The following is an 18,724-nucleotide window of genomic DNA, read 5'->3' on the forward strand; positions in this document are numbered from 1 at the left end:
AAATTGCTCTCAAGGTTATCATAATAAGGTAACACCAAGTTCAGATGAACCTGAAGACTATAATGCAATTGTACCTGTCTTTAACAAAAGCTCGAGCTGGGTTTGGTGGTATAGGCCTTTAATCCCAGCACTGGGAGGCAGGGGCAGGTAGATCTTCTCTTTGAGTCTACTGAGTGAGTTCCAGCCTAGCCAAGGCTGCATAGTAAGACCCTATGTCAAAAAACAAAACACACACAACTAAAAAAAAAAAAAAGCTTAGGATTCAGGAACTAGGGGTGAAAATCAGTGGTAGAGCACTTGCCTAGCATGAGCAAGACCCAGTAAGGGAAGGGGAAAAGGAATCATTTATCAGCATGAAACCAATAGACTCAATTAGGAGTTCAATAAATTTCATGTTAAAGTGCAAAAGACGCCATGCGAGACTAGTGTTTGTTCTGTGACACAGCAGATAGACAACCCTCCAACTGTACACTTGACTAATCAGGAAAAAGAACCCGGGGTTCAACTTAGAGAGCCAGGGTCCTGCCAAGTGTGGTCATGAGCTGTACCCAGCTCTCAGACAAGTCCAGGCCCACTCACAAGGCTAAAGCATCTCAGGAAGCCATGGCTGTCCAAATGAGTTGGTGGGCACTTCTATCTTGATTTGTAACTGCTCAAGTTGATAGTTTTGGAAGCACACCAGCATTATTTACCTAAGAAAGCAAGGGTCAAATCCTCCTCTAGGATAAATGATTAAAAAAAAAAGTGAGGTCCCCACTCAGCACCACTGACATTTTCCATCAACCTGAAAGCAGTGCAAAATGGTTTCTCTCACACAAGGACAATGTGCACAATGTCACTCCAGCCTCCAGTTAACTACGTCACTCCTGTGTCAGAGCCCAGGGAAAGTTGCAGACTCTGGACAGAAAGCATTTTAGATGCCAGTGGGTGTGAGCACATTCAGGTCACGGGGATTGAGATTATGGGTTCGAGGTGGTGGTTTCTTCACTTCTACCACTGGGATATCCATCTTAGGCGGCTTGAAGGTTGCTGGATCTTCACCTACTCGTGTGGCTTGGGCATGCGTTAGCTCCATAGGAGAGAGTTTCGGGGCACCTTTGTAAGCCTGGATGGCAAAACCAGAGTCAGACCTCTGTAGTGGCCTCGGTCCAAAGAGACTCCACTTTTCTGCTGAGTTCTTGTCATTCCCACTCCCAGGATCCATGGTGTGAGGATTCAGGCCAAGTAAGGCTGTGGAGGAGCCAGAGGGGAACCAGGCTCTGGACTTCTGCTTGGGGGAGGAGTAAGGGGTGCTGTTCAGGGTGGACTGGGCTGATGCAGGATGCTTCTCTTCTTTTGTTGTCTCTCCACTCTGCAGCTTTAGTTTATGGAGTGCTTCTGCCAATAGGAGGTACTTGGTCTCCTCAGTGGTGAGGCCCTTGTGGGGTCAGCATCTCTCAGTCCTGCTTGTTGCTCAAAACGCTGGATGCTCTCCTGAGTCTGTTTTGTGATCAGGGAATTCATGATGACATGGGTAGCTTTATCCTTCATCCCAGGAGCCTTGTCTGAATTGTCAGTGGCTGTTGATGGAATCACAGCAAGGGAAGAGACACTGGCCACTCCTTCCTCTGTCTTGTCAAGATGCTGATACTTGCACTCTGGAATCACTGGCTGCCAGGGGATGCTTCCCATGTCCGATAGAGGAGGAGTCATGGGCGCAGGGTCCTCTAGGGCATCATCATAGCTGAATGCCAAGCTGCACATCCCAATGGGCAGGGACATCTTGCCTAGAGGCCCACTGGGCGCAAGAGCAGGCACTTCTGGTTGTCTTGAAGCCATTGATAGACTAGGATCCAGGTGCTTTCTCTATAAGAATTTGGAGCTGAGTCCCTGCCACCACAGTGAAATGACGCTGGACTATGCTGACAGACAGATGGTAATGAGGAGCATTGCCCAGCTGTTGCAAATTAGCAAAGCTTTCGAGGAAGAGTCCATCCAGAGGTTCTGCTCGCCCGCCACCTGCGAACTCCGGCACTAAAGAGGCTCTGAGGCTCCAGATGGCCCAAGAGGCTGCGGAGCTGAGCGGAGCGGAGTCATCTTGAAAGCTCCCCGACCAAAGGCCTATTTGTTTTCTAAAGAGAAACAAAAAGGATATGCACTCAGATGAGAGGAGAAATGGAGGTTCTCAAAGGAGTTGGGGGAAGGGAAACCATAATCAGAATACATTGTATGAAATCTATTTTTAATAAAATAAAAATAGAAGAAAATAATGTAGCAAGATATTACTAATTATGTAGTTTTATAATCATACCGACTAGTTATTTTATACACTGAGAAAAATACAATTCAAATTTTAACGAAAAAACACATTTGAAAATGTAACAATATTTATGTATCAGAAATACAAACAGCATAAATGTTCTATTATGAAGTCATTAGATAGATAGTTTTAATTAATGTGCATTATTGCCACTTTAAGGCAACACCTGAAAACATTGCAATGGTGTTTGTATTAGTTACTTCTCTGTTGCTGTGATAAAACACCATGATCAAAAACATCTTATGAAAGGAAGAATTTACTTTGGTCTAAAGTTTTAGAATGAAAGTCCGTAATGACAAGGACTGTATGGCTGCAGTGAGCTGGAGCAGGAAACTGACTGACCTCATTTTATAGGTCCATAAGAAAACTGAAGGAGCGAAGAGGACATATGTGAGGCTATAAACCCTCGAATCCATAGTACAGGAAATAGAAAAGCCAAACAAAATTCTAAAGGGTGATTATTGCTACAAAGTACTAGATAAATAATCATAAATGATGAAGTATCTTTAAATCTAGAAAACAGTGCTGGACATCTGGTACTTCTGAATACCTAACGTGATAAAAATCAATGACTTTTCTTATTCACATTTTTATTTTTATATATGTTGTCTGGTTTGAGTATAAATTACTTTTGAAATTGGAAATAAGCTGTTGTAAGAAGAAAAGGGCTTTGTCTTAGTGAGACAGCTCAGTAGATAAACATATATGCACACATATTTTTTTAAGTAGAAATTCTGGTTAATATATTTTAGCATAGGCATTTTATCTTAACTGAAGAAAGGTTTTCTAAGATTACAGTGGAGGGTTAGTAAGTAGACACACTCTGAAAGAATCTTTGTTTGCTGCCCTGAATCTTGAAAGATTTTAGTTATTCTCTTCTAACGAACTGAACACAACAGGCATGCAGGCAGGCATTACTTAACACAGGGATATAGAAGTCTGTATCCTATTCTATCTTTCAAGGACTCTGCTTCCCAACCCTGAGCCATCCTTGTATCTAATTCTAGCTTGGGTCTCAGAAATGGTACAGCAAACACAAACCACTCCTGCTGTCATGTTTAACTTTGTTGTTGTTTGTGTTTTGAGATAGAATTTCTTTGTGTAGTCCTGGCTGTCCTGAAACTCCCTCTGTAGACCAGGCTGGCCTTGAACTCACAGAGATCTGGCTGCCTCTGCCTCCCAAGTAGTAGAATTAAAGGTGTGCACTACCACCACCTAGCTTATTTTTTTGTCATATAATCAGCAAAATATATCTACCAAAAAATGAGTGCAAATGTAAAGGCAGTTTTTATCAGAGCTTAAAATATCTGGAAATAGTATTCTGGGAAGAGTGAAAACAGTGAGTCACAGAAGTAGGAGATACTAGTCTACAAACAACATGATGATCCCAGTGGACTTGTGTGAGTTGAAGGTCTAAGGAAAATTATAAACCCTTTAATCTGGAATAATATGCTCTTATTGTTTATAATAAATATTGTTCTCTGTGAAGTTCTTGAAAAGGGGAACTTTTATCAAAGAAGTATAAGAAAAATTATAATTAAAGAGGAACATGGAATTAAGACAGGAGAATTAGGTGTGTCATCTCCCTAAGTAACACTTTGCCATGTCTTTTTGGTGCTTTTAAGTCCAACTATACCAAGCTATCCATTTATATATCTATCTATGAAATTACCACAAAAATTTATTTAATAAAAGGAGGTCTAGAGAAGTAGATAAAATAGTAGCATATATCAAGGAATGTGAAATCTAAGAGCTTAGCTAGTCTGATGGAGATGCTGATCTGAATGACTACTGAAAGTCAGGAACATTGAGCTGAAGGATAAGACTGTGAAGCTGAAGGAGTTTTGGTTGTTGTTTCTGGGGTCAAAGACTACAACCTCATGGATGCTGAGTGGATGCTGTAGCAGTAAGCTTCATTCATAGCCTTTCTACGCAGAGATTTTAAGTTATGTTGTTTAAGATTTCACAATCAGCTCTTAAAGTAAATATGTCTAAAACAAGTTCAGGCAACAGGTATATATGCAAGCCAAATACCAGAAACATTTTTAAAGATTGATTTTTGTTTACTCAAAGTTAAGGAGGTGAAGTCTTCATTCATCAAATCTCAGTATATGAATTTGGTCTTTTTAGATGTAATTAGTGCAGAAGCAGTCATGTTGGAGTAGGTTAGGTCTTAATCCAGTAGGTTCAGTATCCTTATACAAAGTGTATATGCAAGCCTGAATGTAGGGACCTAGGGGTAAGAGGTCTGTAAATCAAGAAATGCCAATGATTGACAGCAGAAACTAGGAGAGGAGCCTGGGACAGAGTCTGTCTCACATCTCTCAGAAGAAAGTAGCTCTGTCAACACTTGTCTTGAGATTTCTAGCATCCATATCTATGAAGAAATATGCTCCTAATGTTACAGCTACTTCGTCTGATGTGTGAGGTTACAGGATCCCCAATAAATTAACATTGGGTAAAAGGCTCAGTCTGAATGTCTAAACTTAATTTTCTTTTCACATCTAATCACCAGTAAATTACACAGGTATTAAAGACAGAGTATTTGAAGGCACTGAAAATGACTGTAGAACAAAGAGATATTAAAATTATAACTCATTTTTTAAAACATTTTTATTTATTAAAAATATTTTTTCTCACACAGTATATACTGATTATAGTCTCCCCTTCTTCTATTCCTTCTAGTTCTTCCTTACCTTTCCTCCCCTCCAGATCCACTCCCTTTTTTTCTCTCATTAGAACAGTCTTCTAAGAGATAACAAGCAAATGTGACATAATAAAATATAATAAGCTGAAACAAAAACTATCGTATTGAAGTTGGACATGCCAATTCACAAGGAAGAAACAAGTCCCAAGAGAAGGTACAAGACTCAGAGACATACTGGTTCTCACAGTCTGGAGTCCTATAAAAATACTCAGTTAATAGCTATTCTATATACACAGTTGACCTGGTGTAGACTCTTGTAGGCCCTTTGCTGCCTGCTTCAGTCCCTGTGCACTCATGCATCTTGCTTTGGTGATGCAGAGGGCTTTGTTCTCCAGGTGTCCTCCATCCCTTCCAGCTCTTACTATTTTTATGACTTCTCTTCTTTGGGATTCCCTGAGCTCTGAGTGGAGGAATGTGATGGAGACTTCCAATTATACTCCTTCTTTGCATAGTGTCTGGCTGTGGGTCTCTGCATCTGTTCCCATCTGCTGCTGAAAGAATCCTCTGATGATGTCTGTGTAACGCACTGTTCTATGTGTATGCAGAATATTATTAGGAATCATTTATTGATTTTTTTAGACCAGTAGTGTTTTGTTTTATCCTAGATCTATTGACTTTCTAGTCTCTGATTCTTGGTTACTCAAGCAGTGTCAGGTATGTGTTACTTCTTACGAGTGGGCTGTAGGTCAAATCAAATATCTGTGGATTACTCCCACAAGTTCTGTGCCACCATTTCCCTAGCATAATATGTAGGCAGGACAGAATGTAGGTCACAGGTTTTTTGTCTCAGTTGATGTTTACATTTCTCTTTAGGTAGCCTGCAAAGTACTTTCCCACACCAAAGAGACTGGAATGGAGGGGTGGCAGCTCCAGGTCAACTTCTCAATGTTCATTGAGCTGTGTGGGTATTGTTCTCAACCCTATGTCATTTTGTGGAGAGCAGTCTTTTGTCTTAGCAACAGTGTCATTTGGGGGTTTCCATAGGACTCCCTTAGCCAACAACTTAGTTGAATGCAATTTAGTCCTGCCACTGGAAGCCTTGCCTGGCTACAAGAGATGGCCTGTTGAGACTCTATCTTCCATTACTAGGAGTCCTCATTAAGACCATCTTCACAGATTACAGGAGAAATAGTGGACCATAAATATGCCTGTGTTGTTTATTTATAGGTAAGGACTCAGACACTTTTGGTAGGAGTTCTGATTTTTTTCTAATGGATCTACCATGATCCTTAGTTGCTTGAGTTATGAGTTCCCATGCTTGTATATATGCATTTAACTATCCAAAGCAAAACTTTTCTATATATCTAGAGTCAGTTCCACTTAGGATTTTTGCCTGCTCAGAATAGTTTCTGCTGAATAACATCTTGCATTGACCTTCTTTAGGATGCCCAGTCTAAATTCCTCAGCCTACATCTTTATCTTTCATAAAATAATTCAGAACTGGGATGGTGCAAGCTTCATGTCAAAGATTTTAGGTCTAGCCCTTGGGCATCTTTGACCTACTACAGCCCCTATCCTTCCATTCAGCTTGCCTAATTCCAATAAATTTTAGTCATACTCTCTTCATGCTTTTGGTACAAAAATGAGATTGGATATGGATGCTAAAGCCATCCACTAAAAGAGACAGGTGCTTTGTCTACACTGAGAAGGATCTTCAATAGAGCCATACAATTTTTTATTTAGAGACAACTTTGCTGTTTACTACATAGCAGAGTCTGATGACCCAGACATCAAATAGGACCATAATCAAATTTTTTCTTTATACAAAACAGTAGACTAATGAGGACAGATGGTAATTTAAATTTATGTTTTGTAAGAAACCTGTGGCTGATGTGAAACTATTTTGAAGTAAGCTTATGACACTTTAAGAACATCTTGACACTTTAAGGTACTTCAATTATTTGTGTTATCACTTTTAAATTTTGAAAATAAAATGTTGCAAAGCTATAAACTTGCTGAATCTGAATTTCTGTAATAGTAGTTGTTCTGCCTGATTAGGGAAAAAAATACTTTCTGAAGCATTTCATAAGTTAACCATTAAACATCCATTACACTTGACTAAACGTGTTTATATCTTTGGTTATTAGACCAAGATAGGTGTTCAGAAGCAGAATCTTTCTCCTGTTGTTTATTCAGTTTTCTTTATGGATAAACTCTCTCTGATCTTCATATACTTCTCCTTGAACATTTAATTCAAATTAATCTGTCATGAAACTTCTTTGCTTTCACTAAGTTACAGCTGATTTTGTTCTTCTTGATTCCATTTACTTGAGGCATTTATCGCAAGGATTTTCTTTCTTCCTAAGTATCTTACTGTCTTGACATTCAGAGCAGATATATTTCTGAGTGGGTATTTTAACTTTAAAGTTTAATCATAAAAGTAGTAAAATACAAACTGAGAGATAGAAATAAGAGTGAGCATAAATGAGGAATATTTAAACTATAATGCTGTTAATAAATGTATCAGAAGAGAAGACAAGAAAGAGAAAACAGATATTCAAGAGTAAGTGTCCATCTGAGTGCCTTAGCTGCCCAAGAAGGACTACTCTGGTGTGGGCCTTCTGCTTCCCACCCCAGTAGGTAAGACTTGTGCGATTGATGAATTTCAGAAAGAAAATAGTTTATTTTTCTTATTCTCGGGTTCGTTTGTCTTCCCATGCCATCCATTCTGGAAGCACAGCTCCCTTGAATCAATCCTGTCCTGTCTTAGCGTTGCTTGTGTTAAAATGGATTCATTTCAATTTGGAGTGTGGCGTTAAAAAAAGCCTACTGTTGGTGCAGATTTAAGTCATTCTTCTGAGCCAATTTACTTGCTATCAAGCTGGCATCACTATCTTCACTATGTGCCTCCTGTGTCTGTCTCTCTGTGTGTTCTGTATTTGTCAAGACTAATAGGGTATTATTTATTAACATTTTAAACTCATATAGGCAGTCCCTTTTTATTGAGATAATAAAATACTTGAGCCTAGTGTTTATTTATGGAAAGAGTTTTATGAAGATAAGTTTACTTTACTCTGTTTTTGGAAGTTAAGATCCCATGATAAGGTAGTCTCACTCTTTTGTGGTCTGCTGAGGATCCCTTGGCTATGTCACATTGTGACAGATGGCATCATGGTGGGGGGGGGGGTGAAGCAAAAAGGATGTATCATATGGCTGAGGCAGGAAGCCAGAGATAAGAGAGGAGTCAGTCTAGCTTTTTCATTGCAACCTTTTCCTGATAATTAAGGGACCCCACAAAACTGCATTAATTCCTACTTAAGGCAGCACATTTGATTATTTGATAAACACTGGATAGGACCTATCTCTTACATCATGACCAAGCTTCTAATGCATGAACCCTTGAGTGACACACTCAAACCAGTATTAAGCCAAAAATGAACACTGAAGAGATTTATGAAAAGTGGTTGAGTAATATCAGAAATTTCCTGTGTTGTACATGAGTGCTGTCATAGGGAGTATCAAATGACCCACTCAGATTCTCTGTTCTGTATCCCATGGCCTAACTCTTGGACAACACATGGTTGGGTTGATTTTGATTCTAACACATCAGGATTGAAATCTGATGCAGCACAAGCTACAGTTCATAGCAGCCAACTCTCATGGAATTCTTGTAAAGACAGTCCTTTATCTTATGTTAATAAAGAACCAATCTATTTATGAAACTACATTTTTTATGCTTGTTGTTTGCTCTGTGTATAAAATGTGTGGCAAACCATTTAATTTTCTAGAAACTATAGTTTACATAAGCTAAAGGCCCGGGTGTTCATGATTTGAAAAAATATTGGAAAATACATTACCAAGTAATAAATATTGTTAACTGTGTTAGTTGTGGCTTATGATATAAGTGCTTCTCAAGATATCATTTGACTGCTTTTACAGATGTGATGTTCTGAGCTGACACTCCTTTGTTCTCGGTGTACTCACTCCATATGTCATGATTCATCTTCATAAGCTCTGAGAATCTTGGATGTGTTTCCAGTTGAAGAATGATATTTGGCAGTGGGTATGGTTGTTGTTGAGAGGAGTCAGTCTATAGAAAAGATGTTCAGTTTTCACATACAATAAAATAGACATTGAAATTATATAAAAGATAGTAGGCCATGTAATTTATAATTTTAAAAATTGAGCAAACTCCAAATTAAAGGTATCATTTAAGTCATCCAGAATATATTGTAAAGTAAACAAAAGGCATTGATCCTATGACATCAACGAGTATCATGAACTTAATAGAAAAAGACATATCACTTTTTTTATTTTTCTAGTGGCGGGATACAGAAAAGTGATAAATGTGTCACAGTGCTATCCACTACTGCCCCCAACATACTTATGGACACAGACAGACATCTGGATAGAAAAGAACATGGAAGCTAATGAATTCTTTGGGATAATTTACTCAGGAAAACTCTTATTAAGGATGTGAAAATTTCAACTGTACCAGTCCTAAGTAATAGCAATATTAAGACCCAATTACACTCACAGCTTTCTTCTGGAAAATCATCTCTTTTGTTTTTCCATTTATTTCTTTGGCTATTCTGCTATTATACATTAGATTTTTCTTTTCTTTTCTTTTTTTTTGATGCTTGAAATTTATACCTGGCTTTCCCATTTGACTCAACCATGTTTTATTGATAATTATTTGTTACTGATTTAATGCTGGATCTTGTGTTCATGAATTCTGTCTTGTTAGATACATCTGTACCTAACATGTATATGACAATTACTATGGGAGTTACTGATAATCTCCATGTTACCTTCACACATGATAACTTCTTATCCCTTTAGAAAGAAAGTGAGAAACACCATTTCTCAAAAGCAATGGAAAATGAAACCTGGTTATTTGCTTAATTTTAGATTGTTCATACTATAGACCTATATCAAATTTATAAAGGCAGCATTTTGTATTTTAGTTTCAAATACCTGAAATTCTTCAGGTTAGAGTTAAAACAGTGGAGAAGTTGAGTTATTTTTTCTTAATGATTTCCTCAGAACTAGAATCCAATCCACTAAGCAGTCCTAGGTTGTACCATATTTAGTTTAGAAAATTCTGTTTAAGAATTAGTACTGTGTTAGTCTGAGTGATTTGTTGATTTAGCTCTACTTTCATCCCCATTTGAATAACTTGAGTATTTTTCTGTTAAATTTTTAGTTAAATCTTTCAGTCAGTTATCTTTACAAAAGAAATGACACAATAGTGATTTGGAATAGAGGAGAAACATGATGTATTTTCTAAGAAGAAGGTAGCCACAATATCTAGTGCCTTGAATAAAGTGGTCCTATGTTCTGCTCTTAAGAATTTCCTCATTAAGCTCTCCTTAGGTCAGTTGTTCTCAACCTGTGGGTTGAGACCCCTTCGGGAGTCACATATCAGATATCCTGCATATCAGATATTTGAATTACAATTCATAACAGCAATAAATTTACATCCATGAAATGGGAACAAAATAATTTTATGGTTGGGGGTTACCGCAACCAAGGAGCTGTATTAAAGGGTCACAGCATTAGGAAGGTTGAAAGCCACTGCATTAGATGTTACTAAAGGAGTCAGTCCTTTTAGTATCTTCACTAGAATACCAGCTGAGTGAGTTCTATCAGCCCTGGAGTCTGTTGTTGTGAGATTCAATAGAGACTGGAGAATAAAAAAGTAGGAGGTTGGAATCCAATTTATTAGTCCAATCTCCCTCTTCTTACTCTGGATGCACAGAAGGTAATGCATTATGGGCACAATTGCATTGCTCCTGACCATATCTATTAATAAAATCACAGTAAATTAAAATCAAGTTAAATGAAATAATTGTGGCCTAAATGAGATCATTAAATGCATTTTAAACAGAACTGATACTTTGAAAGGAAGGTATAAAAGAAAACCAAAATAAAAATCTAAAGAAAATGTAAAGATCAGAGTATTCTAATCTCTATATTAGTGTAGTTAATGCAGATATCAAAGAATCCAATATAAATACAGTTTGAGTAGGCATAGGGTTCAGTGGTAGAATACTTGTCCAGCAGAATTTGGTTTCAGTTTCCCACACCACAGAAATGAATGCAATAAAGAAGACCAGTCACATATTAAAAACTTTGGCTGCATTTTGTTGGTTTTTTCCTTCATAAGAATGTACATAAGAGATAATTTCAATGTTTGCCATTTGATAAATAATTGGGAGAAATATTTAATTGAAAAAATATTTGAACATATGTTGAGCCTTTGACTAGATGAAATAAAATTTGATACTATAGTTTGGGTACGGCTTGTTCATTAAAGATGCCTGTGTAGAAAGTTCATGTAATGATGAGAGAAACTTGTTGATGTAACCAACCGTATTATTAAATAAGAAACACAGAGATGATTCAGAGAAGAAAGCCAAGAGGTCAGAACTAAGAGCCTTACCCTTCCTCCTTCAGCGATCCTGCTTTAGCCAAGAGAGCTCTCCAAAAAGGACCTACTTCCTGTGTGTATGTCTTTATATATAGTCTAACTGTTCTGCCTTCTCAATGGTTATAAACGCAAACACGTGACTGCCTTGTCACTGCCTGTATGTACAGCCCTCCAGGTCCTCTATGGTATTGAGATTAAAGGTGTGCACCACCACCGCCATGCACTTGCTATGGCTCTAATAGCTCTGACCCCCAAACAACTTTATTTATTAACATACAATTAAAATCACATTTCAGTACAAGTAAAATACCACCACATTTTCCCTTTTCTATTTTAATAAAAAGAAAAAAAAAGAAAAAGGTTATAACTAACAAAACAAAAACTATATACAAAAGTACAATAACTATATACAATATATACAAGTAATAAATGTCTAAACAATGTCTAGTCCATTTGTATTTGACAAATTCAGAGAAAATAATTTCATTATCTATCCTATTTTGTTAAGTCCAAAATGTATCTAATTCACTTTCTATCCTAATTAATTTTCAACTATAACTAACTAACCGTCAACTATAACTAACTAATCTTCAACTCCCTCAGAGACCCAAGAAGGAAATAATATTAGCTAACAAAAATAAAAACAGGAAGTGCATGCAAGCAACTTCCAAAAAATTTGTGAGTTGACAAAAACAGCCAGCTGCCTGGACAGTCACCTGAGGTTTTTCCGCAGTGCTGGGGCATCATCTTCAGCCTATAGGCTTAGCGTATCTGACAGACTCATTTGTGAAGTAGGATGTATACAAGGTCAACAGTTCAACCTCACATTGGGTGAGAGCAATCCATTTACCAGAAACACCTGAATTCCACTAGTGTCATGTCATGATTCAGGATTTTAAATTCTGGAAATTGTTGATGGTATTTTAATTCAGCTGTCCATTCTTCTTGGCTGTGTATATATGGCTTCATCTCAGCATCCCGTTCTTCTCCACATCCCTCTATCAAATGCCAGTCTACTATTGAGAGGCATGAGCTTAGTTACTCTTCAAGAATAACTGTTTCAGCTACTGTTCCATTGCACATCAGAAGCCATCGGCCCACTGCCTGTTCAGCTGCCTTTGAAGAAAAGGGCACTGTACCTTTTCCAAATTGCGAAGGCCACTTCAGGGATGGTGCCATATTGTCCTGGCCTCAGAAGATGCCTTTTGATAAAGCCATAACCACACTTGTTTTGGCAAGAATCATAGTCCTTTGTTTCATGTCTTGTCTATCCATTTTGTCCTGTTGATTTGAGGATACTTTGTTGTCCAGTGGCTAACTTTTGCCGTAATGAAAGTTAACTCCATATGCAGTTTCTTCAATGCCCATACTTTCTCTGAAGTAGATTGATACTGCCAGGAGCTGACATGTCTCAAAAAAAATTTTTCTAAGTTATTAAAACATTTTAAATGCCATATTCTGTAGATCTCTGAAGGGTTTGAAGATGACTTGTCTAAAATATATCTGCTCAATTTTTAAAACATATCTAATATGACTACAAGTTCTATTGTAATGTCAAACTACTCACTTTCATTTCTTTATATTCTAATAGTCGGTAATAATAACATTCAAGGATCAGAAAATTGCATTACATTGTTAAATGAATGGTATAAGTATAATTAGAAATATACATATAACATTTTCTAACAATATCAATTTCAATATATATAATTTGTATATAATATAAAACAATCCAATCCAATGTTAAGTATTTAAAACTAGTAATTGTCTTTTTCTTCTTTTCTTTGTCTTTTTTTTAAAATCTAATCTCCTTTGCTTAGCCTTTTTCCTAACCCTTGACAACAACTTGTAACCAAGCCCCCTAAACAATGAAAATTATCCCAGAACCAAAACCCGTTAAAAAGACAAAAAAACCACCCGCCCAACACCACTTCTTTGGGAATGTGGGCTTCGTATTCTTAAAATTGCTTCCTGCTGGGTATGGGCGAAGTTATCTTTATCCTAAAAGAAAAACTTTAAGTTAATTGTCAAATTCTAGGAAAGGTAACTATATCCTTCATTATCCATTCTGTGCATAATGCCAAAGTTCAGGGTTTATCTCAAGTCCTTATTCAAGTAGTCTTTGAGACTGGATCATCTCAGCAAGTCATCTCAAAATTGCTCTGAGCACCTTGTAGTTCAAAGATGATCTGTAGATGATGTTTGTCAGCTTAGTGATATTATTATTGTCCATGTGGAATTGTTGTTGTTGTGGGGCCCCATCTTCTTCCTGGAGACTTCAGTGGATGTTAGGCCTGGCCGTGAATTCCTGCAGAAAACTGATAAGAGACTCGAACACAAAGACATATATATGCAGCTAATTGAAGCCTTTTTTCTAGAATTAGTTAGTACTCTATATGACCATTCATATCTTAACAAAGTTTAAAATGTATATATATATATATATATATATATATATATATATATATATATATATATATATATATTAATCTTGTAAATTTTGATATAAAATTTATACTTTAAGAAAAGTTTAAAGAATCAGAATAGAATCAAAGAGTTAAGATTAGTAATAGAATAGTCCCTTAATTTGGCTTTTCTCCTGTCCCATAGCAGAAGATGGCTCTTTTATTCTGGCATGATACAGGGAGTGTGCACTTTCCTTTTAAAAACATGCTTGAGTTTAAAGAAGGAGAGAGCCATTCTCCAACTCCAAAGTCAGCTTTAAATTTTAATTGAACTGGGACTATTAGAAGACCAATAGTGTTAAATCTTTAGAGAAAAACAGAAACAAACATTTAGAAAGACATAAAATGTTTTAGATAATATATACCCATACGCCGTTTCACTCTACTTCCTGGGATAGATGATTTGTCCCTTTTTTTCAGTTGTCTCATTTGTTCTTCAGATTCCTTAACCTTAATTCTCCTAAAAGACAAAAACAAAAACCTTTCCCCAAGACTAATTTTGGGGATTTTCCTTTTTGGCAAGTTATTATCTGATTAAATGAAAAGGCATGTGTTACTGGTATAAGTTAGTTTAAATTGGATGTTCATGCTGGTTGATGAACTATCACCTCCTCTGATTAAGAGGTTTCTCTTGTTCAAATCAAACCTTTATCAATTTTGATGGTACCCACAGCTTATCTTCTCCTGTAGAAAAAAAAGCAAAACCTCGTCCCCAACGTAACACATAACCTGGTTTCCATTCTGAGGTCAGCACATCCTTAAAGTATATAGGCTGATTTAATTCTGTAGTTTTTTCTATTATCCAATGTTTCTCTGCAGCTGTTGTTCCTTTCTCATTGGCATTAAGAAAATTCAAAGTTAATAGAGCATTATGCAGTCTATTTCTGGGGGTTTTTGTTACCCCTTTCTGTTTATTTAGCATATCCTTTAGAGTTCTGTTTGATCTTTCTATAACTGCTTGACCTGTAGGATTATGTGGTATGCCTGTAATATGCTTTATATTGTAATAAGCAAAAAACTGTTTCATTTTAACAGAGACATATGATGGAGCATTGTCAGTTTTGATTTGTGCAGGTATACCCATGATGGCCATAACTTCTAGCAAATGAGTGATTACAGAATCAGCTTTTTCAGAACTCAAAGCAGTTGCCCATTGAACTCCTGAATAAGTATCAATAGTATGCTGTACATATTTCAATTTTCCAAATTCTGCAAAGTGAAACACGTCCATCTGCCAGATTTCATTCCTCTGAGTACCTTTTGGGTTACATCCTGCTGGTAATGGTATTTGATTGTAGAAGGAACAAGTAGGACATTTCTTTACTATTTCTTTGGCTTGTTGCCAGGTTATGGAAAAATCCTTTTTTAAACCTTTACTATTGACATGATGTTTTTTATGAAATTCTGAGGCCTCCAGCACATTTCCTATCAATAATTTATCAATCTCATCATTGCCTTGTGCTAGAGGGTCTCGCAGACCAGTATGGCATAGAATGTGAGTTATATATAAAGGATGACTCCTTTTCCTGATTGTATCTTGTAATTGAATAAATAGTGAAGTTAATTCTGAAGCATCAGGGGTAAATTCTGCAGTCTCAATATGTAATACTACTCTTTCAGCATACTGAGAGTCAGTTACTATGTTGAGAGTTTCTGAAAAATCCATTAACATCAACAGAATAGCATACAATTCTGATTTTTGAACTGAATTATAAGGACTTTGAACCACTTTACTTAAATTTTCTGATTTGTAACCTGCCTTTCCTTGTTTGTTGGCATCTGTATAAAATGTACAAACTCCAGATATGGGTTTTTCCCGAAAAATTTGAGGCAAGATCCAATCAGCTCTCTTTATAAGATCAATTCTATCGCTTTTGGGACATTTGCTGTTAATGTCTCCCAAAAAATTACTGCAAGCTCTTTGCCAAGGTTCACTTTCTGTCCATAATTTTTCAATGTCCTCCTTAGTTAAAGGTATGACAATTTCTGCTGGATCTATTCCTGCTAATTGACGAAGTCTCAATTTTCCTTTCCAAATCAATTCAGAGATCTTTTCCACGTAAGTTTTTAATTTTTTTACTCTGTATACTTGGTAGAAATATCCATTCCAATATAATATCTTCCCTCTGCATTAATATTCCTGTAGGAGAATGCCTAGAAGGTAAAATGACCAAAATGCAATCCAGCTTTGGATCAGTACGATCCCCATGGCCTTCATGTACTTTCTTTTCTACCAAGGCCATTTCTTTCTCAGTTTTAGGTGATAATTCTTTTGGACTATTTAAGTCCTTGTCACTTTCTAAGGTTTTGAACAAATTATGCAGTTCATCATTTTTACCCCAACAATAGTTTGTAGATGAGAAATATCTCCAAATAATCTTGGAAAGTCATTAAGAGTCTGTAGTCTATCTCTCCTAATTTGTAACTTTTGGGGTCTAATTTTTTGTAGCTCTATTTTATATCCTAAATAGTTAATAGAATCTCCTCTTTGTATCTTTTCAAGACCAATTTGTAATCCCCAGCAAGGCAAAATTTTCTGGATTTTTCAAAATTTAATGGATTCTTGTTAAGTTGGGCACCAAATGTAGATGTAACCAACCATCTTATTAAATAAGAAACACAGAGCCAATTCAGAGAAGAAAGCCAAGAGGTCAGAACTAAGAGCCTTACCCTTCCTCCTTCAGCGATCCTGTTTCAGCCAAGAGAGCTCTCCAAAAAGGACCTACTTCCTGTGAGTATGTCTTTATATATAGTCTAACTGTTCTGCCTTCTCATTGGTTATAAACCCAAACACGTGACTGCCTTGTCACTGCCTGTATGTACAGCCTTCCAGGTCCTCTATGGTATTGAGATTAAAGGCGTGCACCACCACCGCCATGCACTTGCTATGGCTCTAATAGCTCTGACCCCCAGACAACTTTATTTATTAACATACAATTAAAATCACATTTCAGTACAAGTAAAATACCACCACAGAAACTGCAGGACATTTATGATGCAAACCTTAGTGAATGTTAGTTAGGTCATTGACACATGCAAATAGATCCATATCTACCACTCTGCACAAAACTCAAGTCCAAGTGGATCAAAGACCTCAACATAAAACTGGACAGACTGAACCCAAAGGAAGAGAAAGTGGGGAATAGCCTTGATCACATTTCATTTGCACAGGAGACAACTTCCTGTACAGAACACCCATAGTGTAGGCACTAAGATCAACAGTCAATGAATAGGACCTCATGAGACTGAAAAGCTCTTGCATAGCAAAGGGCACCATCAATAGGACAAAACAACAGCCTATAAAATGGGAAAAGATTTTCACTAACTCCACATCTGACAGGGAGCTAATATCCAAAACATGCAAAAGAACTAAAGAAACTAGACAAACCAAATAATCAACAAACCAAATAATCCAATTAAAAATGTGATACATATCTAAATAGAGAATTTTCAACAGAGGAATCTCAAATGGCTGAAAAACACTTAAAGAAATGTTCATCATCTTTAGCCATCAGGGACATGCAGATCAATATGACTCTGAGATTCCATCTTAAATCTGTCAGAATGGCTAAGATCAAAAACACAAGTGACAGCTTATGCTGTCCAGGATCTGGAACATGGAGAACACTCTTCTATTGCTGGTGAGTGTTCAAATTTGTATACCTACTATGGAAATCAATATGGAAGTTCCTCAGAAAATTGGAAATCAATCTACCTCAAGAACCTTAAAATGCTTTTCTTGGACATGTACCAAAGGGACACTCCCTCCTACCAGAAGGACACTTATTCAGCTATGTTCATAGTAGCTTTATTCATAATAGCCCCAAACTGGAAACAACCTAGGTGTCTCTCAACCAAAAATCTGGATTTCTTAATTATACATTACATTTTTAAATGAGCTGAATAAGCACAATATCCCAAACAAGAGTAGAAATATACATACAATGTAACAAAAATAACTTTAAATTGACATTAATATACCAAAATCTATACCAATGTAAAATATTTGATGTAACAGTTGTCTTTTTAGCCCATATTGCTATATCCCCACTAGATGGTGACTATCATTATCTACTGTGAACCGTGATGCAAATACAGATAGCAAATGATAATCCAGATGTCAACCCACCAGGTGAATAATTCTCTGATGGGGAAACCCCATCAGGCAAGATTTATGGACCACAGACTCTGAACACCATTGCTTCTGTCTGAAATTTCACATGTGCAAATATAGTTGTGGAATCTCCCCAATTACCATGCATTTTCATGTAATGTGTACATATAATATCATGATTACATCTCAATCTTATGGACATATATATCCATGGATGATCAGAAAGATGACTTCTCATTAAGCTGTATAATTTTGATATATAGAAATATATTAGGATATGCTTCATAACTAGATCCATTGTTCCACAAAGACTGTAAGATATTTAGGTCTTTTTTTTGTTTGTTTGTTTGTCTTAAATCGTTAACTCAGACTGACATAGGGAGAATTCTCAGTTACAAAGACAGCTTTTTACACATTTAGCTAAGACCTTAAAACAAATTCAAAAATAGATTAAGTTGTCCTTGGACACAATGGGCTCAAGGACAAATTTCTAAATGTCTGTTGAACCAAAGTCAGATTGATAACATTGAGACATGGCTCTGTCTCTGATTGTTTACTGAAGAAATCCTTTGTGACTCTGAAAATGTAACTTCTATTTGTCCAGAGTTTAGCTATGAAAGGGGGCTAGGGAAAGCTATGTAGAGAGCTGTGATGTAAAGAGTTGTGCTGAGTGTGTGTATATGGGTATATAGAAAAAGTTGTGTGTAGAGATGTATGGATAGAAGAGAGATAGGAAAATAGCTGTATAAAGATGTGTGCAAGAAAG

General features: G+C 36.7%; 1 protein-coding gene across 1 annotated transcript; it reads right to left on the bottom strand.

Moving 5' to 3' along the window:
• Positions 1–530: 530 nt before the first annotated feature.
• On the bottom strand, positions 531–1,819 carry LOC131914040 (putative monooxygenase p33MONOX). The gene is given in 2 exon segments (XM_059266643.1): positions 531–1,428; positions 1,431–1,819. Coding segments are annotated over 2 exon segments (903 nt in total). The 5' UTR covers position 1,819; the 3' UTR covers positions 531–913.
• Positions 1,820–18,724: the final 16,905 nt, after the last annotated feature.

The sequence above is a fragment of the Peromyscus eremicus genome, chromosome 7 (genome assembly GCF_949786415.1).
Source record: "Peromyscus eremicus chromosome 7, PerEre_H2_v1, whole genome shotgun sequence".
Taxonomy (NCBI): domain Eukaryota; kingdom Metazoa; phylum Chordata; class Mammalia; order Rodentia; family Cricetidae; genus Peromyscus; species Peromyscus eremicus.